Source organism: Marmota monax, unplaced genomic scaffold (genome assembly GCF_021218885.2).
Source record: "Marmota monax isolate L192 unplaced genomic scaffold, Marmota_monax_Labrador192_F-V1.1 WCK01_AAM20220418_F8-fsc00013, whole genome shotgun sequence".
Taxonomy (NCBI): Eukaryota; Metazoa; Chordata; class Mammalia; order Rodentia; family Sciuridae; genus Marmota; species Marmota monax.
In genome coordinates this window covers 19,606,107-19,632,126 of record NW_026692202.1, presented here as the reverse complement: position 1 = coordinate 19,632,126, position 26,020 = coordinate 19,606,107, and the positions used below count along the sequence as shown (strand labels likewise).

The 26,020-nt window shown below is 36.8% G+C and overlaps 1 protein-coding gene across 7 annotated transcripts; it reads right to left on the bottom strand.

Annotated features, from left to right (window-relative positions):
* Positions 1-2,846: 2,846 nt before the first annotated feature.
* Positions 2,847-25,253, bottom strand: Srsf12 (serine and arginine rich splicing factor 12). 7 transcript variants are annotated; one of them, XM_046431562.2, is made up of 6 exons: positions 25,073-25,181; positions 21,335-21,418; positions 13,783-13,887; positions 12,212-12,315; positions 11,905-12,046; positions 2,847-5,125 (listed from the first exon to the last, which is right to left on the bottom strand). In XM_046431562.2, the coding sequence occupies exons 2-6, from the start codon at positions 21,385-21,387 to the stop codon at positions 4,756-4,758; spliced, it is 774 nt and encodes a 257-aa protein (XP_046287518.1). In that variant the 5' UTR covers positions 21,388-21,418; positions 25,073-25,181; the 3' UTR covers positions 2,847-4,755. The 7 variants fall into 7 exon arrangements, with proteins under 7 accessions (XP_046287518.1, XP_046287507.1, XP_046287537.1 ...); XM_046431551.2 differs by lacking the exon at positions 21,335-21,418 and having other exon boundaries at positions 25,073-25,253; XM_046431581.2 differs by lacking the exons at positions 13,783-13,887; positions 21,335-21,418 and adding an exon at positions 13,315-13,656 and having other exon boundaries at positions 12,212-12,724; positions 25,073-25,211.
* Positions 25,254-26,020: the final 767 nt, after the last annotated feature.

The following is a 26,020-nucleotide window of genomic DNA, read 5'->3' as shown; positions in this document are numbered from 1 at the left end:
TTATGAGATGTACGTCTCTAAAGCAATAGTAGCACTTAAGTGACTAGAGGGCAAGGCAATGAGCAACATTTGATTGTTTCCTACTCTTTACGTCTTTGTTTTGTGAGATCCTGTCTCACTACATTGCCCAGACTGGACTTAAAATGATGTTAACTCCTGATGACTTCTACCTATGCCTCCTAAGTAGCAGGAATTAAAGGCACATGCCACTGCAATTGGCCAAACCAACAACAACAACAAAAAAATCAAACTTTTTTTTTTTTGCTGTGGTGGAAATCCAATCCAGGACCTCATGCATGCTGAGCAAATGCTGTACCGTAAGGTACACCCTCAGCTCATTAAAGCCTTTAATGCTGAATTAATACCATTAGAGCTAATGGAAAACTCCAAGTGTTGTTTGAAATTATTCCCTAAATGATGTGGTTCCATTTTCCATGATAGACATTCATGTAAAACCACAAACTTTTGGTCAAAATAAAGAGTGGGTATGGTGTTGTCATTAAAAAAAAAAAAAAAAAAGAGCACCAATTTGCTAGGTGTGGTAGTACATGCTTGGGGAGGTTAAGGCAGGAGGATCTCAAGTTCAAAGCCAGCCTCCCCAATTCGGCAAGGTTCTAAAGAATTTTTCAAGACCCTGTCTCTAAGTATAAAAATGGGCTGGGAATGTGGCTCCGGGTGTTCATCCTGGTACAAAAAAAAAAAAAAAAGCCAAATTGATCGTCACAAACAGTGCAAGAAATCTGCATATGTGCTGGTCACATGTTACTTTAGAATAAAAATTAACCCACCATGGTAAGTGACATTTAAAAGAATCCACTTTAATAGATTATATGGCAAGAGTAGGGAATCAAAAAAATACTGGAGGCTGGGGTTGTGGCTCAGTGGTAGAGTGCTCGCCTAGCATGCACGAGGTACTGTGTTTGATCCTCAGCACCACATAAATGTAAAATAATGAAATCAGTTTTTCTGTATCATTGAAAAAAAAAGATATTGTGTCCACCTAAAACTAATAAGTAAATATTAAAAAAAAATACTGAAAATGGTTAGTACACATATACACACATCTAAAATTGTAATGAAGCCAGCCATGGTGGTACACACCTGTCATCTCAGTGACTCAGGAGAAGGGAAGATGATCACAAGTTCAAGGCTAGCCTCAGCAATTTAGCAAGCCCCCGTATTAAAAAAACAAAAAGGGGGGCTGGGGATGTGGCTCAAGCGGTAGCACGCCCGCCTGGCATGCGTGCGGCCCAGGTTCGATCCTCAGCACCACATACAAACAAAGATGTTGTGTCTGCCGGAAAAAACTAAAATAAATAAATAAATATTAAAAAAAAAAAAAAAAAGTCCACAGGTTCCACTTTAAAAAAAAAAATAAATAAAAAAAAAAAATAAAACAAAAAGGATTGGGGATGTGGCTCAGTGGTTAAGTACCCCTGGGTTCAATTCCCAGGACCAAAATAAATAAATAAATAAAATTGTAATGAATAGACTAATAAATCATGAATATTAGTATTGCTAATTTATCTATTCCCCCCTCCCCCTTTGGTGCTGGTGACTGGACTCAGAGACACTCTACCATTGAGCCACACCTCCAGCCCTTTCTATTTTTTGAGACAGTGTCTTGTTAAATTGCTTAGGGACTCTCTTAGTTCCTGAGGCTGGCCTCAAATTTGTGATACTCCTGCCTCAGTTTCCTGAGTACCTGGGATTACAGGTGTGTGCCACCAGACCTGCCTAGAAATTGCAATTTTAATTAATAGTAGTTTATGAGGATTAAAAAATATTTCTAAATTTGTCTTCCTTTAAACTTTGGCCAATTTTGCCTCTGGCAATGGGATCAGAATAAAAGCAATTCTAATTTGTAATGCAGCCCCATACCTTAGAATAGATGTCTCAAGCAAACATTACAAATAAGTTCTGAAATTAATTAACATTGAAAAAATAACTTAGCATAGTGTCAAAATTAAATCCTAGGCTCCGAATAAAAACTTCAGCAAATTCCTCCATCATGGTAACAGCTACAAAATATCAGTTGCTTTTTAAAAATTATTTAGGCCTAATTCATTTGGAGAAAGGAAACAAACAGCTACAGTGGCCATCTTTATTTTCTTTGACCTTATTCTCTATGATCCTGAGAAAACAGTGGTAGGTAGTAATCCTGTACCAAACTTGACAAGTATCTAAGTAAATATATTTTCTCTAAAGGAACTGGTCACAGGTGTCTAAAATGAAGATGATTGTTAATAGAGAATCCCTAAGTATCTCTCTTAAATGTCCCAAGAAACAATTCTACAACATAATGAATGCTAGAATAAATATATTCCCATAAGATTTTCCAAGAAACCCGGCCATCAGTTGTCATGGAACCATTTTCATTGAAGGCATTTCCCTCTAAAATTATCTTAGTTGAGCTTCTGCAGAAGACTTTTCTGTTCCTAAAAGATGGCACAGTAGTCAGGAAGAGGCCTCTGGAGCTCAGCCTTTCCCTAGCTCTCCACTTAGAATGGCTATGTGCCCTTATAACTTAGCCTTTCTGTATCTCAGCTTTCTTCAATGCTATTTACCTTATAAGGTTGTTGTGATGATTTATAGATTAGTAGATAACTTAAAAATTTATACAGCAGTGCCAAGCACATAGTGAAGACTCAAAATAGTTTGAGCTCTTTATCACTCCACCTTTTCCATCAAACCAAATAGTATCTTCCTAACCAGTCTAGGGGATTACAATGGAAAACCAAGTTAAAGGTACACAAAAGAAATATGTTGGGGAATATTTCCTTATTAACCTTTTGCTAAGAGATAATGATTTATGAATGCAGAGTAAAGACAGTATAATCAATTCCTAGTTGTTATATATTTATTTATTTTTTGCAGTACTGAGGATCAAACCCAGGGCCTTGCAAGTGCTGAGCAGATGTTCTACCACTGAACTACATCCCCAGCCCCCTAGTTATTATTTAATATGACTGTATATGTTTGGATCCATTTAGAAAATATTTAAAATTACTATTAATATTTGTTTTCTTTTAAATTTTTTATAGTACCACATAATTTTATAACTTTTTATTACAGCTGAACACTTCAGAATTGTAGTTCTGAGATAAATAAATTTGGTATGATTAAATAGAGAAAAATCTACTCAGAAAGTACAATATACATAAATTTATGGTACTTGTCCAAATATTATTAGCATACAAATTATTTTGTTGTTTCTCACATATAGAATCTAAAATGCAAAGAAAAATGGAATTTCTATTCAAAAGAAATAGAAGCAAGACTGGCTCCTATATACTAAAAATATAAGGTCTTTTTCTTAACCACTCTAGATATAAGTATTAACTGTATGGGTTGATAACTTTTAGTTTCAGTAATATAATTCGATAAAGTATACAAGTAGACCTCTATAAATATACCCCCTATAATAATATGCAAAACCATTTTATTACAAAGCTACCAAAACCTTCTGAAAAACAAACTACAAACATAGTTTAAAAGAAATTTAGTTATAACAACTATAAAAGCAATTAATATCAACAAAGTTATTTGGCTTAAAAAATGAAGAGCAGTGTAATGTAAAATTTGAATATTATAATGCTGTGTTTTGAAGATGTAGTTTTGAGTTTTTTAATACAAGATACTAAATAAACATTCTTTCAAAAATAATGTTATTTTATATATTCTAGAATTTTGAGCTAGAGCTCTAAAAAGAAAAAAAAATTAAGCAGCAGATGAAAATAGGTATGTAGAAAGAATGGTATAAAATATGATTTTTTACAAAATGTAATACTCTTCATATGTGTAAGGCTCAATATGAATATTTTTGGATTGTGAGTGTTGCATACCATGATTTTAAAAAACAAGTAGTCTCAACTCAAAATATAGTATTTCTAAAATGTTTTCACAGTTTTGAAGTGAACATGGTATAGGATACATTTTCACATCAACTTTTTTATACTGTTTTCCTTTTTCCCAGTACTGGGGATCAAACCCAGTGGTGCTTTACCACCGAGCTATATCCCCAGCCCTTTTTATTTTTTGAGAGTCTTGTTAAATTGCCAAGGGTAGCTTGGAGTATGCAATCCTCCTGCTTCAGCCTCCCAAATAGCTGGGATTACAGGCATGTGCCACCATGCCTGGCATCTATATTATTCTATCCAACAATTAAAAATACTCTTTGAGCTCAGAGAAGACAATGTATCTTTTGAATGCTTGATCTTTATATAAATTCTGCTTATGGGGATTTCAGGCTGTTCTAATTTGAAATAGTACCTAAACTGACCTAATTTAGGAATTGACCTAAACTTGAACCAAAGACACAAGAGACACAGGTTTCAAAAAGTTTAAGTCTACTGTATGCAATTATATAGCCATAATTACTTTTTATATGAAAAGTGCTTTAGAGTAAAAAATGTTTTTGTAAAAGGTATTATTAATATTACTATATTTAATATCCAAGTGGAATTTTCTAAATTGCTTCCATTTTTACCCATTACCTTTGAAAAGTACCCTACTGCTACACTGTAAATAAAAAATGGTCCATAAAATGGTGACATTAGATAGCATAATTTTTGGTGTGGGCCCTTAAAGTGAGACCAAATCTTTATTATTCCAAAGCTACATTTTATTTCTTCACATGCCCAGAGTAACTAATATCAACTCACATTTTCTATAAGCCTTGAAGAATTTTTATTTAACATAATGAGAGGTTTAATAACTTATATTAAAGACTATGTAGTATTCTTCCATTGCTGTTCACCAACTGTTTTTATGACGATAACTCCGAGATCTGGAATGTGACCGAAAATGAGAATGTTTTGCTGCTTGTGCTTTAGTTTCAGAATTGGTATACCCTTTGGGAGATTTACATGGGGATCTTGCTATGGAGTCAGAATGTCTTCCATGTGATCTTGATTTTGTTCCTGAGCTAGTCTGCTTTTGAGGTGAACTTGATTGTGATTTTCCTATTGACTTGGACCTTTTTTGTAAGGACTTGGACCTTGACCGTCCTCTAGAACCAGAATTCCTTCTTGGAGTTCTTGACTGCCTTGCTGAGGTAGACCGCCTTGGTAATGATTTGGAACGAGATTTAGACTGGCTGTAAGAAAATCGCCTGTGTCGAGACCTGCAAACATCCATAAAGTTAGAGCACATATTCAGACAAAACAATAGATTAAGAAACAACACTTTCAGGAACTTATATGCTTTGCATAACGTTAATTATGTTTTTAATAGGTAAGCTACAAGACACAATTCTTTTTTACTTTTGTGATGTTAAGGACTGAACCCAAGGTGTTTTGCCTACTAGGCAAGTACTCTACCACTAAGCTATACCCCTAGTCCTAAAAAAAAAGTTCTAATTTTATTGTGCATGCTTTTGGTTTAAACACAAGTAATAAATTCATAATGTTTGTTACAGTAGAATATATGATTTTTACTTTGCTAGATACATCTTACAGATCAGTTTTGAAAAATATCCTGCATATTTAGTCAGGGTAAAACAACTCTTCAGAGGTATTAAAATCTGAAGGAAAAAAGATGAAAAATAGAAAAAAAGAACAATTATTAAAGTTTAACAAATAATGCTCATTAAAAACAAAACCTAGCTGGGCGTGCATGCCTGTAATCACAGTTATTCAGGAGGCTGAGGCAGGAAAATCATATATTTTAGGCAACCTAGGCAACTCAACAAGATTCTCTCTCAAAATAAAAATTTTAAAAAGGCCTGGGGATGTAGTTCAGGCATAGAGTGGACCCCTCGTTTCAATCCCTGGTATTGAAAAACAACAACAAACCCTGGATACAGGACCTCTGGGTTCTACCATGATACAGCAGCTTGTGTTACATCAATTTTGTTATAAAAAACATCTATCAAAATGCTTCACATCCCCAGGACAAAAACCAAACAAAGTTTCACAACATTTATAAAACAATTATTTGAAGGCACTGGAGAACAAGCCTCATCTGTTTTACCAGGGCCACTGACCAAATGACAGCATGGGGGAATTAATCCTCAAAATGGCGTCTGACAAAGCTAATAAGACAGATTAATAGAATTCAGGACTACCCAAATAGCTAGAATTTGAGAGAGAAAAATTCCAGAAATAAAGAAATTATAGACTAAAAAGAACCTCTAAATCTACCTTCAAATTCTCCTGAAGTCACTGGCTATGATTAAGATATGAGCATGTAGGATGAGGCCAGCAAAAAAAAAACAGCACTTAGGATATTCAAGAACTGAACTAAAATTTTATCAGATGCACACTGCTGGAGAAATAGGAGTTCCAGTGACTAAAAGGTCAAGAATTCTTGCACAACAACCCAGACTTTCTATTTTCTTTTGCAGTACTTGGGACTGAACTCAAGAGTACTCTACCACTAGATGACATCTCTAGCCCTAATTTTGAGATAGGGTCTCCCTGAGTTGCCTAGGCTAGCCTCGAACTTGTGATCCTCCTGCCTGTCTCCCAAGAAGTTGGGATTATAGGTGTGTGCCAACCATGCCTGACTAACCCAGATTTTCAATACTACCCAAAAGGACGACATCCTTAGAGGTAAGGACCATATGCTTGGGTAAATCAAAGCCAAAACAGATTAACTTTCATAATGCTCCAAACCATACCTTAACAGGATCAAGGTGATATGTCAGTATAGTACTCTCAAGAAAGAAGAACTTCTTTTTTTGAGGATGACATGTAATGTCTCTATAGTTTTTCATCCACCATTTCCAACATTTTATATATATATATACATACACACACACACACATATATATATGTGGCATGTGGAAAAAATAGGCAAAAAAGTAAATAAAGTAAGGAAAATAAGACAAAAGAAGACTCAAGTGATTTAGATATTTACATTATCAGACAGGAATTTAAAAAATTACTATGACTCATATATTCAACAAAACACCAGGAAAACATAAAACAGGTGAAAAGATGGGGAATTTCAATGGAAAACTATAATCTATAAAAAAGAAAGAAGTGGACTTTTAGAACTAAGAATATATGATGCCTAAAATTAAAAAGTCACTAAAATAGACTTAACAGTAACCTGGATATAGCACAATAAATACTAAACCAAAAGGTCATTAGAAAAATTCCTACTGAAACACATTGAGAACTGGGTGCAGTTGTACATTTCTGTAAACCCAGTGACTTGGGGGCTAAGTCAGGAGAATTGCAAGTTTGAGGCTAGCCTGGGCAACAAGAATACCCTGTCTCAAAGTAGGAAAGAAAAGGGGCTGAGGATATACCTAAGAAGTAGGTATATCACCCCTGATTTCAATCTCCAGTACCAAACAAACAAACAAGCAAAAAAAAAAAAAAAAAAAAAAAAAAAACCATAATGAAAGAAAAGAAATTTTTAAAAATCCAGAACAGAGCACCCAAGATATATGGTACATAGTCACACGGCCAAGAGGAATTACTCAATAAGGCAGAGCAATATTTGAAGAGATAGTGACCCAGAATTTGACAAAACAAAGGCATTAATTTGCAATTTCAAAAATTTCAATAAATCCCAGTCAGAATAAATACAAAGAAAATTATGCTATTCACTTGCCAGCGAAACTGCTGAAATCCAAAGTCAAAGAGAAAAATTAGAAAAGCTGCCAGGGAATAAAAGACAAATTACCTTTTGCTCAAAGGAGTAACAATAAGACTGACTGCTGACTAGAGATATCAGAAAAGATAACGGAATGACATTCTTGGGGGAATGAGGAGGGAAAATGTCTGCCCATCTAGAATTCTATCCTCAGCAAAAATATCCTTAAAGTATGTATGTAAAATAAAGATGTTTTCAGACAAATACAAACAAACGCTGAGAGAATTCACTGACAGCAGACCTGAACTCTAATACTAAAAACTCTTCAGACTGAAGGAAAATGATCCCAAATAGAAATGAGTAAAGGAAGAAATAAAAATCACTGAAAGTATAAATATAATTGATGAAGAATATATAGAGACTTTCAGAAGTCACTAAATTTCATTCATGTTGTAGATAGTTGTAGAAAACAAAACTAGTACAACTAGTCCTAGAAAAAAAAATCCCAATATAGAAATACAAAAGGATGCTATATTTGGTCTAAAAATAGATAGCTAAGGGCAATTTTAACTTTCTTCAGGCATATTTAGAGTTCCGATATATGTACTGACTGACATAAAGTCAACAAAGATTTATAGAGTACCTAATATGAGCTAGTATTACTGCTAGATAATGGGGATATAAATAAGGCGAAGAATTCATAGTCTAATAACAGCAACAAACTAGTTTTCTCTATACCTGCTGAAGGCAAAATAAGAGATCTTTTTAGTTCAAGGTAACAGCATATATGTTGTATACACTTACAGTGTATGTTAGTCTCATATGTATCCCAATCCATAGACATACATACGTACCACATATGAGTATACATATATACTCAAACACATAAAATCTGATGCTTATGAATAATTTGGGAACTAGACTAAGATTTTCTGTATAATTTTTAAAATAAGAAAAATGGGTTGAGGAGGTTAAGCAATGTTCTTTTAACTAGTACAAGCAGAAAAACACTGTCTTGAAGGATGTGGCTCTTTATACTCTACCCCTTACACTCTTAAGATGATTTGGGACAATTAATAGTCAATTTTGTTATTGTTTTTTTCCCCAGCTAAGTGTTACAGACTTTACTTCCACTGGAACGCAGAAAATGATGTCAATATCTGCATATTTAAATTAATCAAGAGAAAAACTAGTTAACCAAGGCTCTAATGCCTTTGGAAACAAATTCTTTTTTTTTTTTTTTGGTACCACATCCCCAGTCCTATTTTGTATTTTATTTAGAGACAGGGTCTCACTGAGTTGTTAAGGTGCCTCGCAGTTGCTGAGGCTGGCTTTGAACTCGTAATTTTCCTGTCTCAGCCTCCTAAGCCATTGAGATTACAGCACCACCTCTCCTGGCTTGCTTTTACTATTTTACATTCTATAAATATAACATTTTATTTTGAATACAGAAGCGATGTATTGTAGTCTCAATCTCAAGTGGCCATCCAGGTTCCTTAGCCATGGGGAAAAATGGATCAATCTTCATTAGATGCAAGGAAGGTTTATAATGTTATTAAATCAGAGAAAGGATAATAAAAAAAAAATCAATCCTGACCTAGATTCTCTTGGCTTATAAAAGGAACTTAAAGCTTCCCTACTTTAAATATCTACTCAAGGATGGGCCAAAATCAAAGCATTTGGTTTATACCAGAGAAAAGATACCAACATAGTATGTAAGATTTGAGGGTTCTGACCAGGCCACATTTTCCAGCAATCAAGTGCTGGCGAGGATATGGGGTAAAGGGTACACTTGTATATTGCTGGTGGGACTGCAAATTGGTGCAGCCAATTTGGAAAGCAGTATGGAGATGCCTTGGAAAGCTGGGAATGGAACCACCATTTGACCCAGCTATTCCCCTTCTTGGACTACACCCAAAAGATCTAAAAAGAGCATACTACAGGGATACAGCTACATCAATGTTCACAGCAGCACAATTCGCAATAGCTAGACTGTGGAACCAACCTAGATGCCCTTCAATAGATAAATGGATAAAAACAATGTGGCATTTATACACAATGGAATATTACTGAGCACTAAAAAATAACAAAATCATGGCATTTGCAGGGAAATGGATGGCATTAAAGCAGATTATGCTAAGTGAAGTTAGCCAATCCCTAAAAAACAAATGCCGAATGTCTTCTTTGATATAAGGGGGCGACTCAAAACAGAGCAGGGAGGAAGAGCATGAGAAGATTACCATTAAACAGGGACGAGAGGTGGGAGGGAATGGGAGAGAGAAGGGGAATTGCACGGAAGATGGAAGGAGACCCTCACTGTTATACAAAATTACATATAAGATGGTGTGAGGGGGAAGAAAAAAAAAAAGAAATGTGTTATAGTAGATGGGGTAGAGAGAGGTGATGAGAGGGGAGGGGAGGAGAGGAGGGAATAGGAAGAGCAGCAGAATACAACAGACACTAGTATGGCAGTATGTATAAATGTGGCTGTATAACCAATGTGATCCTGCAATCTGTACACATGGAAAAATAAGAATTCATACCCCATTTGAATCAAATGTATGATATGTCAAGATCATTGTAATGTTTTGAGCAACTAATAAAAAAAAAGATTCTTAAATATTTTTTTTTAAATCCTTTTTTTTTAAAAAATATTTATTTTTTAATTTTCGGCAGACACAACATCTTTATTTGTATGTGGTGCTGAGGATCAAACCCAGGCCGCACGCATGGCAGGCGAGCGCGCTACTGCTTGAGCCACATCCCCAGCCCAAGATTCTTAAATATTAAAAGTCTAAAATGTGGATGTGTTTCTCTCTTCTTGTTTCCCTTCCTTGTGACTGGATAGGAGCCATTCTACTTCACAGTTTTGCATTTAGAATTAGAGACTTAAGGCAATCACTAATTAGTTCTGGTATATATACACTATATAAGACTTTTGCTCGTCTCATGTCTGGGGGTTGAGGAATAGAGGGACTGGAAGTGAAAGTGAACAACCCTGACAACCAGCTTTAATTTGAAAGTATGTAGCTTAGATATACTAAATGTGGTCCAGGCCAACCAATCCAGTCAGAGAACAGGATGTTGTTTTAAATGATGATCCTTCTTCTTTTCTTTTGCAGTACTACAGACTGAACTCAGAGGTGCTCTACCACTGAGCTACATCTTCCCCAGGCTTTTTTATTCTTGCTAAGTTGTAGAGGCTAGCCTTGAACTTGTGGTCATCCTGCTTTGACCTCCCAAGTCACTGCGATTACAGGCATACACCACCCTTCCTGGCTACACTGATCATTCTTTTAGAATTCACCTTAAAATTCCCAAAATGCCCATGAAAAAATTAAAGCATTAAAACTCAAGATAAATGAGGTAAATATTCAAGAACTTAAGAATGCCACTACATTTTCAGTTATATTTCAACAGCTTCACCATATAATTAATTTCACTGCAATTTATTATTTAATTTTTTTTTCTCTTAGTTGTCAATGGACCTTTAATTTATTTATTTATATGCGGTGCTAAGAATCAAACCCAGTGCCTCACATATGCTAGGCAAGCATGCTACCACTGAGCCACAACCCCAGCCCCTGCAATTTATTATTATTCTATCAGAAATCAACTCCTAGTTAACAAAATAGATAACTTGCAAATCTTTCTCCCCCAAATTTACTATTTTGTTAATATCTTATAATATTGCCATACTTCGAATTTATTCTTGATAATAATTTATCTTTTGTAAGTAAATTGGTTTATATTAATTTAATTTATTTATTTTCTAGTACTAGGGATTGAACTCAGGGACATTCTACCACAAGGTACATCTCCAGCCCTTTTTATTTTTTATTTTGAGACAGGTTCTCAATAAGTTGCTGAGGCTGGCACTGTACTTGTGACCATCCTGCCTTAGCTTCCTGAGTTGCTGGGATTATAGGCATGCACAACCACATCCAGCCTATTCATGTTTTCATAAGCCTCCTTTCACAAGTGGTTGCATTGTATTTCTTAAGTCTTTATTAATTTTTTAGAACTCAACATTCTGCATTTTTGGCCTTATCGAGGAAAATTTCTTTTATCTAAAATTCTTCCCCTTGTTTGCCAGGTAAGTATTTTTTATTTTTTGTTTTTGTCTTCAGTACATGGTGTCTTTCTATTTTAAACGTTAAAATTTAAGTCTGTCATGAAAAAAAGAAAAAAAACACTGAGGTATCCAAGACACCATGGTAAATAACGATATATGATAGAAAAGAGAATATATTTTTTCACAAAAGTTGATTATTTATATAAATTAAACAAATTGGTTCAAGTGGCTTGCTTAAAAAGAAAAAAACTTTTGTTTTCCATCTTGTATTTGATACTCACTCTTTAAGGCTATCTGACCGCCTCCTATTTCTTCCCCATGAAGAACTTCTACTTCTAGTTCTCCTTTGGCTGGGGCTTCTTGATCTCCTATGATCACTTGGAGAACAAGGATGACGTTCTTTTGATTTCATTTGGCCTGGTGCTAGAATATGAAGAACAAGGCTTATAACACAATTCATTACTTGAAAACCATAGTAACAGTCACTCAACTAGTATAATTTTCTGAAAGAATTTTAAATTAAAAAATCTGTCATTGTTGAAACTCATTTTGCTGAATAAACAAGATCTAATGTTTAGTCACACTTACTTTTGCGATCACCTTGTGCAAACTGTATTTCAATTTGACGGCCACATACCCACTTTCTATTGAGGTTATAAAGAGCATCTTCAGCATCTCGAACATCTTCAAATATGACTAGCTGTTAAGGACACTTTGAACATCAGATAGCATGTGAAAATATTTTTAAGGTGTTATTTAAATGTGAAATGAAATTAATTGGAAAAATAAGTTCTAGATATTAAGCTTATCTCTCCAATATGAATAATCAGAAAAAAAAAATACTTTCACTATTTACTATGAAACAAATGCCCCATTATGATTTAGAGTGAATCCAAAGAATAGAAATGAACATGTTACTGTCCTTTTAATGTATACATTAGTTAGCTACAATATGCATTTATACTTTCAAACATTATGAGAAAAAAAATTAATCCAAAAAGGCTAGCATTATAAAATAAACTGTTTAGGACTCATTCCCTTCTTCAGATAAAGGATCCATCATATTTTCACTGAAAATATCAGCTTGCAAAAGTCTTTATTCTGAAATTAAAATTACTTTTCCATTAAAAAAGTTTTCCAATTATGACATTTGGGAAAAATTACTTATTATAAACAAAGTTGTACACATACAAGTGACCTAAAACCCTTTCAAAAATAATATCCAGGGGCTGGGGCTGTAGCTCAGTGGCAGAGCGCTTGCCTAACATGCGTGAGGCACTGGGTTCAATCCTCAGCACCACATAAAAATAAACGAATAAAATAAAGGCATTCTGTCCATCTACAACCACAAAAATAAAAAAATAATAATATCTACCTTTGAATCTACCACTTTAAATAATGCCTTATGTTTACACTACTTGGAAAATAAACAAACATACTTGGAATAGAAATAAAAGAAACATAAAAGCAATTTATAGATATCTTAAATTAAAAATGTTGGTTTGAAATAACTCACTAATCTCCCTTATCTATATAAATTATATAATTTTAAACCTAAACTATAATGAATATTAGCTATATAAAATTATTAAATAGCTGTATTTCAGGAGGTTGTTGACTAGTTTTTTGTTTTTTTAAATAGCAAACAAAATAGCTCAAGAAATACAATATAAAATGAGACTGGCAATTACCTCAAAGTCACTTGATCTTGAACCTTGACCTTTACTCTTTAAGACTTGCAAGATGGACTTTATAAGAGACGCAGAACCAACAAAATCAGACTTGGCTTTGACTCTGGAACTCTGAGTAAATGTAGGAAAGCCGAAGTCTCAAAGTTGGCTTTGTCTTTTGCTTGATAAAGACTTCCCCTCTTCCAGGTCTTTATATCTGTGTCCACCCTCCCTCTTTACTCCTTGATGCTTGAACTTTAGGTGCCTTTTGTCTCGCCTGCTCGGTTTATGCTTGGATTCTAGCTAACAGGTTGGTTCAAACTGGGGGGCGCTTGCCAGCTACTGTGGACTGCTTTAGATTTTCTGAGATAAAGAAATAAACACATTTAATTAGGCAATGTTAACATCGTAACACAGGCTCCTGAATACATATATGTATAAGCACATGTATGCAATATATTCACATGCACATATTGAAATAAAGGATATTGAACATAAGCAAATCCTCTTGGGCGGCGAGTGTAGAAGTCAAGTGGAATGTAAACGTCTACTATAGGGCCATATCGACCAAACTCACGGCGCAAGTCCTCAGGCCTGAAGTATTTTAGAAATAAGGCAAAGAAATATGAATGGCTGGATTAAAATATTTTGCCTACAGAAATCCAGTTGAAACCTTCAAAAGAAATTACATCATCTAGTCTAGCATTATCTCATACTATCTTTGTTAGAATCAGTCAAAGTTTTGAAAAGAAGAAAAAAAGATAAGGAAAAAACCAGATTCTCGGTCCTCTCTCTTAGAAGCTGATTCAGGAAGTCTGGATTAAGCACTGGGAATCTACATTTTTACAAACACCCCAAGTGGTTATGCTTAGTCAATTTTGAGAAACACTGACCCAGCATATATGCAACTTTGAAAGTCATTCCCATAATAAGGCAGTTTCATTAAGAACACATTCATTTGCCTCACTATAATTTCATGTTTATGTTAATCTTTGTTTTCAGATAGCAAGAATTAGATTCTAAGGAAGTCCTAAAATTATTTCTTAGGCTTTAAGGAAAAATGGATGTTTTACTATTAAACACAAGGCAAAATAACTACTGTATTTTCAAATTTGATGGGTTATTTCAAGTCTTTTTTATGCCTTCTACTGCAATAGTACTCAGGAGGGGATACTAAAGAAATATATAGCATATTTGTCTTCATGGAGTTACAATTTAACTGAAGAGACAAAATATTTAGCAGTAATAAGTTGACTCTTATAATGCATTTATATACAGTCACTATTCATCTGAAGACTACTAATTCTTACAACTCTATGGTTGTTTACAGATGAGGATACAGACAAATTAGTCTTCCTGTCACTGAGCCTGCAAGTGACAGAGGTGGAACCTAACTTCCACAGTCTGATACTAATCTGTATTCATTTTTTTCTCTCTCTCTTCATTCATTCAGGTGCTTGGGATTGAACCCTGAAGTGCCACATCATCAGCCCTTTTTATTTTATTTTGAGACAGGATTTCACTAAGTTGTTTAGGGCCTTGCTAAATTTTGGAGGCTGGTCTTGAACTTGCAATCCTTCTGCCTCAGCCTCCTGGGATTACAAGCATAAGGACGACATCCCACTACTAGTCTGTGTTCTTAACCACTACACCATATTGCCTCATGGAGATCATAGGGATTCAGCATCAAGCATTGAGCATAAAGCATGACTCAGAAGAAATATATCGTATAACTTCTAGTTTGGGCAAAAGGAAGAGATATGTTGTCAACAACAAAAAATAGATGGTTGGAAAAGACACCTAGAATAAAGAAGAAGAGACAAGCAAAAGAAGCAGCTTTCAGGTTTAGAAATGCAGAATTTAGGATGATAATGGAACATTCATTAAGAGTTTTGTAAGTAACTAAAAATTGTGATTATAGAGATTCTATTATTTTCTCCAAAACTAGAAGACAAGTCAGTGATTAAGGCTAGATATTGGAGTTCAGGAGTTAATACATAAAGATTCAACTAACAGTGACTAAGTATCCACTATATACTAGGCAGCCAATATTATGACATACTGCATTTAACATTTACAGTAAAAGGTTTGTCTTCCCTGATAGACTATTAGTTTTAAAGGACAGTGGCAATGTCTTTTTTTTTCACTAATTCATTCAACAAGTACTTATTGAGCACCTATTATGTGCCAGGCTCCAGGAATATGGTAGGGAACAAGAAAAACACAATTCCTATGCCCACAGAACAAACAATGGGAATAAAGAATCTCAATCCTTCTGAATACTGGAATCATTTAATAAGGGGATGTTAAGGAAACAGCTACCCCAGCCTGATGCATTAACTCTGAACCTAATTAGTGTTTCCCATAGTGAGGCACAGTTAATGTTTAATTTTTAAAGACTTTCTTAGGCAATTCTAAAACAGAAAGTTGGGAATCATTGATAAAGCAGGTGTCTTCACCAGTGTACTTCTGGTGTTTAGTTGATGGACACACAGTAAAACACTTAATATATAGTTGTTTATTAATGAGCAAAGAACACAACTATTATTATCATTTAAGGGTAAATGAGACTTAGGATAACCGAAGTTACATTACCCAGACCAGTACAACCAGTAACAAAGCTAGAATTTAAATGAAGCTCTTCTAAGCACCTAATCTCATCAACCAAATGTGGGTAGGTAACAGGAAAGGGATTCTAGGGGCTGGGGCTCAGCGGTAGAGTACTCGACTAGTGAGGCGCTGGGTTCGATCCTCAGTACCACATAAAAATAAAGATATTGTGTCCAACTACAACTAAAAAAAATTTTTTTTTTTTTTTTAAAAAGGAAAGGGATTCTAAGTAACTTAAAGAAAAAGGCTGGGCTGGGGATGTGGCTCAAGCAGTAGCGTGCTCGCCTGGCACGCGTGCGGCCGGGTTCGATCCTCAGCACCACATACAAACAAAGATGTTGTGTCTGCCGAAAACTAAAAAATAAATATTAAAAAAAAAAAAAAAGAAAGAAAAAGGCTAGAGGGCTAGGGTTGAGGCTCAGTGGTGGCTCAGTGGTGGAGCGCTCACCTAGCACGGGTGAGGCACTGGGTTTGATGCTCAGCACCACATAAAAATAAATAAAAATAAAGGCATTGTGTCCACCTACAACTAAAAATAAAATAAAATAAAAAATAAATAATAAATAAAAAGCTGGAGCTATATGTGTCACAGAGGCTTAGAATCCTTAAAGCCAAGGGTCAGAGTCTAAAGGAACAGATACCCTCAAAAACAAAACAGGACTGGAGATGCAGTTTAGTGGTAGAGCACTTACCTAGCATTCATGAGGCCCTGATTTAATTCCCATTCATTGTCTCCACTCCCTCACTTGTTGGCTATAGTTTTATCATTATTTTTGCATTTATGGTGTAATTTAGTTCAGCATACTTAGAATTTAGAATTTACTTCAACATTTAGAACTACATATATTATCGAGGAGTAGCATTCTATACATTATAGAGGCATTTAACAGAATTTTTGGTGTGATTTACTTCATATTTACAATTATACACATTATAGAGGATTAGAATTATATACATTTGGAGGAATTTACTGCAAAATATTTATAATTATATACATTATAGAGGATAAAACAAGTACCCAGGTATCCATCAAGATTTATTTTATCTAAATACTTGCCACATTTGCCATAATTTTCAGTATTTTTTGTATTTATATTGCAGTGTTGAGGATCAAACCCAGGGCTTTGTGAATGCTAAGCAAATGCTCTAGCATTGAGCTATCTCTCCAGCCATGTGTGTATGCTTGTGTACTTATATACTTTTTTCTTTTTTTAGAAATCAGACATTCTACCCTTCTATTTTAGAAATAGTCACTGATGTTCCTCATTCTCCTGAATAACTATATTTTTACTACAAATGTTTTTATCCATAAATGTTTATATATATTCATGTTAAATGTTGTACAGAAGTTGGACTTGGTGGCACACGCTGTAATCCCAGTGGCTACAGAGGCTGAGGCAGGAGGATTACAAGTTCCAGGCCTGCCTCACCAATTTAGCAAGGTCCTAAGCAACTTCGAGAGACCCTGTCTCAAAATAAAAACCAAAAAGGACTGGGGATGTGGCTCAGTAGTAAAATTCCTCTGGGTTCAATCCCCAGTACCAAAAAAAAGTCAGTCTTGTTTTAAATCTTGTATAAATGGTACCAGATTATTTGTCTTGCCTTTGTTCCCCTTGAGATTTTTCCATGTTGCTTTAGTTCATTCATTTAAACTCTTTATGATACTGTTATGAATAAAAACAACTCAGCCACCCCAATTTAATCACCCATTGTTCTGTGGATGAACATTTAAAATGCTTCATTAAAAAATCCGCCCCCCCCCCCCCCCAGTATTGGAGATGGAACTCAGGACCTTACACATGCTAGGCCTGAGCTACATCCACAGTGCTCCTCCCATCTTTTTTTATAATTTTGAGACAAGGTCTCACCAAGGTGCCCAGGCTGGCTTCTTCTTCTTATTATTTTTTTTTGGTACCGGGAATTTAGCTCAAGGGCACCCAACCAGTAAGCCACACCCCCAACCCTATTTTTAATTTTTTGGTGTGTATGTGTGTGTGAGTGGTGCTGGGGATTGAAACCAGGGCCTCATGCAAGCGAGGCAAGCATGCTACCAACTGGGCTATATCCCCAGCCCACCTTATTTTATATTTAATGACAGGGTCTCATTGAGTTGCTCAGTGCCTAGCTTTTGCTGAGGCTGGCTTTAAACTGTAGATCCTCCTGCCTCAGCCTCTCGAGCCACTGGAATTACAGGCATGGACCATGGCACCTGGCCAGGCTGGTTTCTTGCAATCCTCTAGTTTCAGCCTTTCAGTTAGTTGAGAATACAGGAATGTGACACCATGCCCGACTAAAAAAATGTTTAATTGTAAACTGTGCTTCCTAGGTTTTGCTAAAATTTTCAGGTATGCATCACTAGCAAAGGAATTGGTAAGTTGGATAGTATGCCCTTCTTCAGCTTCACTACTCCAAAGTGAGTAAACCAATTTATACTCACCTAAGACATGTATTAGAATTCCCCTTGTGTCCACTTTTTCATTAATACCTTTTAATCCCTGCCATCCTGAAGGATATGGAGTAAATGGGTATCTCATCATTTTTATTATTATTTTTTTTTGAGACAGGTTCTCACTACATTGTCAAGGCTGGCCTTGAACTCACTCTTGGGCTCAAGTAATATTCCTGCCTCAGCCTCCTAGACAGCTGGAAGTACAGGCAAGTACTACCACACCCAGCTTTTTTTTTTTTTTTTTTTTTTTTTTTTTTTTGGTATCAGGGATTGAATTCAGGGGCACTCAACCACTGAAACACATCCCCAGTCCCATTTTGTATTTTATTAGAGACAGGGTCTCACTGAGTTGCTTAGCACCTGACTTTTTTTTTTTTTTTTTTAGTTGTAGGTGGGCACAGTTCCTTTATTGATTTATTTATGTGGTGCTGAGGATTGAACCCAGTGCCTCACACATGTTAGGTGAGACTCACACATGTTAGGTGAGAACTCTACCACTGAGCCACAACCCCAGCCCCAGCAGCACCTCGCTTTTGCTGAGGCTGGCTTTGAACTCGTGATCCTCCTGCCTCAGCTTCCGGAGCCACTGAGATTATAGGCAAGTGCCACCATGCCCAGCACACCTAACTTTTTAAAAATATTAATTTACCTAATGGTCAGTATAGTACAACATCTTTCTGTGTTTATAAACCATTTATTTTGTTTAAATACCTAGGAGTAAAAATGCTGAGTCAAAAGGGATATAAAGAATTAATATTTATGAAATTTGTCAACAGTTCTGCAAAGTGGATATATCATTTTATACTCCCATCAGCTAAGTATGAGTTCCATTGGTTATCCAACTTTGTCAGCATTTCTGTCAGTCTTTTCAATCTCACTATGGTTTCCATTTTCACATGATGTTGAGCACCTTTTCATGTGTTAATGGCCCTGTGTGTGTGTGTGTGTACTTTGTGAAGTGTTTCAGGTTTTTGCCCATTTTTAATGTCTTTATTGTTGAAGTTTATATATTCTGGTAACAAAGCCTTTGTCAGATGTTTGATGAATATTTTCACATAAGTCTGTGATTTGAAATTTTAATTTTGGTGCAGTCTAACTTATCAATATATTTCTTTCTTTTATGCAGCTTTATTATTTGGGAGGGGGTACTGGGGATTAAACTCAGGGGCACTTGACCACTGAGCCACATCCCCAGCCCTATTTTGTATTTTATTTAGAGACAGGGCCTCATTGAGTTGCTTAGTACCTCACTTTTGCTGAGGCTGGCTTTGATGCTTCTGCCTCAGCTTCCCGAGTCCCTGGGATTACAGGCTTGTACCACCATGCCTGGCCATGCTGCTTTTTTGTCCTTTAAGAAATCTCTGCCTGACCCAGAACAGTGGTGCATACCTATAAACCTAGTACTTGGGAGGCTGAGGCAGGAGGATAGCAGACTCAAGATCAGTCTTAGCAATTTAGTGAGATCCTGTCTAAAATTAAAAAAAAAAAAAAAGTAATTAAAGGGCTGGGATTGCAGCTCAGTGGTAGAGTGCCCTAGGAAAAGGAAGAAGGAAGGAAAAGGAAAAAGAAAGGGAGGAAGGGAGAAAAGAAGGAAGGAAGAAATTTTGCCTACCTCCAGGTCATGAACATATTCGTCTATATTCTCTTCTAAAACCTTCCTTATTTTTACATTTTGATCCCCCTCAAATTATTATGTGAGGTAGAGGCTACAATTTTAGTTCATTTTTTTCCCCATATGGATATCCAGTTGCTCCTGCACAGTATTTGTTGAAAACTTTTCTTTCTCCACTGGATCACTTTCTTATCCTTGTCAAATATCAATTAACTCTGGCCTGGTGATATACCCCAGTGGCAGAGTGCATGGCTAGCATGCATGAGGCTTTGGGTTCAATCCGCAGTACCACTAAAGGAAAACAAAAAGCAATTAACTCTATAAGTGTGGATTATTTAAAGACTTATATTCCATTCTGTCCTACTGACTATTTGTCTACTGTTAGGCCAATATAACATTTTCATTACTGCTACTATAGTCCTGTGTGAGTGTGTTTCATACTGGGGATTGAACCAAGGGGTGCTTTACCATTGAGCTACATCCTCAGACCTTTTTTTATTATTATGAGACAGGGTCTTACTAAGTTGTCCAGGCTAGTCTCGGACTTACAATCCTTCTGTCTCAACTTTCTCAGTCACTGGGATTATAGGCAAGTGCCACTGCACTCAACTACTCTAGATCCTTTGCCTACAAATCTATATTTAAAATTAACATGTCAGTTTCTGTTTTTTTTTTTTTAATCCTTTGATCAGGACTACCTTGAACTGATTGATCATCTGGAAGAGAACTAGGAATAATTTGTCTTACAATGGATGAATATGGTATACCTACCAATTTACTGAAGGTTTTAAATTTTTTTCTTAGTAATATGTTGCATTTTCAGTGGAAAGGATTTTATTTATTTATATTTTATTGTTATTGTTAAATTTATTCCTAAGTTTACTATTGTGTTTTGAGATGGGGTCTCACATGCTATGTTACCCAGGCTGGACTTGAACTTGTGTTCCTCCCAGCTCAGTCTCCCAAGTAGTTGAAATTACAGGCCCATCTCCTAAATATACATTTTTTGGAGGGGGACTGAGGATTGAACATAGGGGTCTTTAACCACTGAGCTACATGCCCAATCCTTTTTTTGGACTTTATCTTGAGACAGAGCCTTGATAAGTTGTTTAGGGACTCACTAAGTTGCAGAGGCTGCCTCAGCCTCCCAAGTTGCTGGAATTATAGGCAGAGGTTACTGAGTATACTTTTTGAAACTAGGGTAATGGGAATTTTTTTTTTTTTCACTATTTTCAACTGCTTGTTGTTAATATATAGAAATAAAGTTTTTATAAGTTTAATTTGTATTCGGGTAACTTATTTATTAGTTATAGTAGTTACTGTTGATTTTATGGTATTTTCTATGTAAAAAAAAAGAAAAAACTTGTTACCTATGAATAGGGACTGGTTTTACTTCTACCTTTCCAATTTTTATGGTTTTCATTTCTTTTCTTGCAACAAACACTGGTTAGGACCTGCAATAAAATGTTGAATGGAGATAGTGAGAGTGGGCACCCTTATCTTGTTCCTGCTGAGAGGAAAAGCATTCATTCAGTCTTCCACTATTAAGTGGAAGATATATATACATATATATGTGTATATATATACACATATATATATTTGTAGTTGGACACAATATGTATATATATATTGTGTGTGTATGTGTGTGTGTATATATATATATATACACACACATATATATATATATATATATATTTGTAAAGCATTCATTCAGTCTTCCAGTATTAAGTGAAGATATATATACATATATATGTGTATATATATGTATATATATATATACATACACACACACACATATATATATATATTTGTAGTTGGACACAATACCTTTATTTTATTTATTTATTTATTTTTATGTGGTACACGTGCTATCCTAGGCTAGGCGAGCGCTCCACCGCTGAGCCACAACCTTAGCCCGAGCTATAGGTTTTTCATAGGTGCCATTTGCTAGACTTAGGAAGTCCCCTTTTATTCCAATCTGCTAGGCCTTTTTATCATAAATGTTTTCTTTAATGCTTTTTCTATCAAAATATACAGTCTCATATACTGTAACCAAAGAATGCCTTTAAACAGTTCCAGAGCAACTTGATTGTTGCTCCCCAACCCAATATGATATTACACATCAATATGGGAATGCTACATTTGAGATTTGAATATTATTACTTTGTTACATTAATTAGGATATTATATTTACCATTTAAAAACTATTCCTCGACATAATAAACAAAGATATTACCAAAGTTAGTATTTTTCTTGATCCACATTTTGTTTCACACCTGAAAGAAACCTAACTCAAAATTTAAAACTTATTTTAAAAATCTCTAACAATTATCGCGTTCAGTGTCGCTCCTATTAAATTTTACACTAACCCACAATATTTTTTTTTCTTTTTAGGTATATACGACTCACAATATCTTTTAATGTCCTGTGCTTTATAGTTTGTATTAAAATGGCTACTTGCAGCAACTTGAGGCCGGAGGATCACAAGTTCAAAGCCAGCTTCAGGTATTTAGCAAGGTCTGAGGCAACTTACTGAGACCCTGTCTCAAAATAAAAAATAAAAAGAATGGGGATGTGGCTCAGTGGTAGAATATCTCTGGGTTTTATGCCTCGTACCAAAAACAAACAAGAAATCCTAAAATATTCTTAATAAGTGAAAATTGAAAAATACTTAAAAATAGGAAAAATCAACTAATTCTTACCAACCAAATCAATTTTTTTCAAGTCGTATTTTCTATAGTTTTCCCTTTAACTGAAATCATACTGCATATAAAATTTTACACCCTGTTTAAAAATTTTATTCCAATTATTTTATTTATAGCTAATACTAAAAGATAAAGTTAACTTAAAATATGTCCAGGTGTCACAATACTAGTTAATTTACACTATTTACCACTTGCACAAAAAGGTTATTGTAGGTTAGATGTAATGACTTGACTGTCTTAACACAACTCACCAGCTATGTACTTTTAGGCAAGATACTTAATCTCTATAAGTGTGGTCATAAAAAACATACAAGATTAATACAAAAATTTAATAATATGTTAAGTTTTTAGTATAGCACACAGCAAATACTTAACAAATATTAGCAATTATTATTTCATTAATACAATATAATCTCCGAGATTGTGATTGCCTACCCAGTAGCAGTGCTAAATTGCAGTGAAAGAATGAAAAAGGAAATCAGTAAATCTGAAATATCAATTTCAATATTTGATGGTGGATTACCTAGACCAGAAGTTAGTTGTCACATGTAGATGTGTTTTATTTAGAATTTTTTGTTCTCCTCTTTGTGGTGCTGGGGATTGAACCCAGGGACAGATGCATGCTTGGCAAGCTCTTTATCACTGAGCTGCCTCCCTAGCCCTTAAATTATTTTAAAAAGGCTGTCCTTGAATTTGCAATCCTCTTGCCTCAGCCTCCAGAGTTATTGGGATTACAGGCTTGCCCCGTTGTGCCTGACAAAATCTAGATTTCTGATTTCTCTTGAATATTAGATGTGACAACAAGGAGTCCAAATGTCTACAGGGCATCTATCAGCTGGAGTTCAGTAGCAGATGTTGTTCCCTTTAGATGGCACATGTCCTTTTTCATTTGCTTACACCATTCTGTTGTGCCTTTTAACCTGATGGTTTCACTCATTTATATTAACTGATTGGTTCCTGTAGTCATTCCAACTGGAAATCTCTGGGGTTTCTTTGGTTAGTTGGTCGGTTGATTTCGTTTGTTAGTTTTGCAAATATGCTAGAGAGACTTGAGGCTTATTCAGGTTTGTTTTTTTTTTTTTTTTTTTTAGTTGTATATGGACACCAAATCTTTATTTATTTCTATGTGGTGCTGAGAATGGAACCCAGTGCCTCACATGTGTGAGGCAGGTGCTGTACCACTGAGCTACAGCCCCAGCGCTTATTCAGGTTTTAAGTGGGCTATTTAATCTGTAATGCTTTTTACCTTGCCTCACAAAATTTGCCTTTCTATGTAATGTATGAATAAACAGATGGAGAGAAATGTAAACACAGACATCTTTTAGGATGTTAACTAAGATATATTCAATCAAAAGTCTATAGTTGTGACAAATTTTAAAACTACTTAACATTTACTTCTCAGAGGTAAATTACTATTACTCCAGATGACTAGGAAGTCAAGACCGCTCTATATTTGTGGCTGTCTAGCCCTCAAGTCAGTCATTACAACTGTTTCAGTTGTCCCTTATGTACAAGATAATATTGCATAACTAGAAAAATGGGGGTGATCCAATGCAATAAAATGTCTATGTTGTCTAACCCGCCCTCCCCGCCAATTCCTTCTGGCTCCTATTAGAGGGAAAAGTGTTTCATGATAAGTCATTCAGAAGGGGGGGGGGGAAGTCATTTCTTAAGATTTATGTCTGGACACTAGACAAAAATTCTCAAAGGGGGATGGAGAAAACGAGGAGGACTCAGAGCATCAACAATTAAGTCCATCCAAATCGTTATAAAGGGTGTTAATACTAACCTCAGAACTTTAAATGAAAAAGATGTAAACCTCATTCACTGGAGTCATCTTTAGTATATAGTGTAAAGCTGTGTAAAGGATATAATTTAGCCATAAGCACTATCTGTATGTAGACCAGAACTGGGGTGACGGAAATTGTAAGGCCCAAGGTACGCATTATTATTTTATGATACGTTCTCAATCATCCCCAATTCCTCTTCTTCTAGGAGGGGTGGGCGCGCGGCTGTACGCGGGCACGACGACAAAGAGGCTGAAACGCAGGCACCCGCCGGGGGAAAACACTCTGGGCTAGAGGCGGAAAGGGACACGGCTACCGGGGAGGCGCCCCCTGCGATGCTCTGACGGCCGGGTGCGGTGCGGAGACGCGTAAAACGCAGCGGGCCGAGAGTGCGCCGCGCCAGGGCGGAACGCCCGCGGGGAGGCGGAGGCGCGAGTCCCGCCCAGGCCCCGCGTAGCCCGGGGCTCACGCCGCCGCCTGGCAGGCAGCTCGGCTAGCGCAGGAAGGGCCCGCGAGCAGGCTCCGGGCACGCCCGCCGGGCCTCTGCCCCGCACCGCGGCGCGGCCGTTACCCCGCCCCTCCCCCGCGTCCCCAACCTGCGGCCGCCGCCGCTCACCTGGTGGCGTCCGCGACGTTCCTGACGAACAGGGAGGTGTTGGGGGGCCTCGTGTAGCGAGACATGACCGCTTCCTACGTTCCCTCCGGTCTGCCCGCGGCCACTGGGCCCGCTCGTTCTCTCGCTGCCGCCGCTGCCACAGCAGCTCCGACGGCCCCCGGCGCGACCCCCTCCCCTCGGCCTCGGCCCCGCCAGCGCGCAGCCGCAGAGGCCGGCGCGGAGAGGGCGCTGTGCGGCGCGAGCCTGTCCGCACGGACAGCGCGGGGCGGGGGCCGCGGGCCGGGGATCCCGGGTAGGGGGCGGGGGTCCCGAGGGCCGAGGGGAGCCGGGACGGCCCGAGGCCCGCGGAGTCCCAGAAGATTGGGGAGGGGGCGACGGGGCTGTGCTAGGAGGTAGGGGGTCTGGGGGCCGAGGTGGCGAGCCCGGGCTTGGAGAGGATCCCGAGAGAGGAAGGCGGTAGTGGAGGTGAGAGTCAGCGTCGCCGCCGCTGGGGCCTTGGTTGCAATATTCTCAGGCCCAAACCTGAGCAGTTGTTAGGCCTCTTGGCCCTCAGGTTTTCGAGGTATCTTCAGGGGGAGGGAGGGAGGTAGCTCCTCCATCCCCGCTTAGCGTTTTGATCCATTATTCTCTTAGGGCGTTATATTCAGCTTTGAGAACATTTATTCAGATGTTTGAGAGCCTGTTATGCAGCAGGAACTATTGTAGGTGTGGGATAGAGCAATAACCTAGCAGTGGAAGTCTCAGAGATTACATTGTAGAGAGGGGGACGTGGAACAAACGCATACACTGTAGAAAAAAAGCAGTTGATGCAGTAACAGTTAAACAGATTTAAATGATACTCTCCCCATTCTTCAAAATGTTGTAGCCCATCCCCTTCTAGTTTTCCTCTTGCCTTTTTGTTTGCTTCTATTGTGGGATGGCCACCAGGTAATTCACAATTATTACCCT

Bases quoted from the DNA above. Each gene is read 5' to 3' on its own strand.
- Srsf12 (XM_046431551.2), bottom strand. From the start codon at position 25,137: ATGTCTCGCTACACGAGGCCCCCCAACACCTCCCTGTTCGTCAGGAAC. The intron at 12,316-13,782 runs ATATCCTTTATT...ACAGCTAGTCAT, and splicing joins AGAGGATTTGCTTATGTTCA to ATTTGAAGATGTTCGAGATG. The intron at 5,126-11,904 runs GTGAGTATCAAA...GGATGTTTGCAG, and splicing joins CGGTCAGATAGCCTTAAAGA to GTCTCGACACAGGCGATTTT.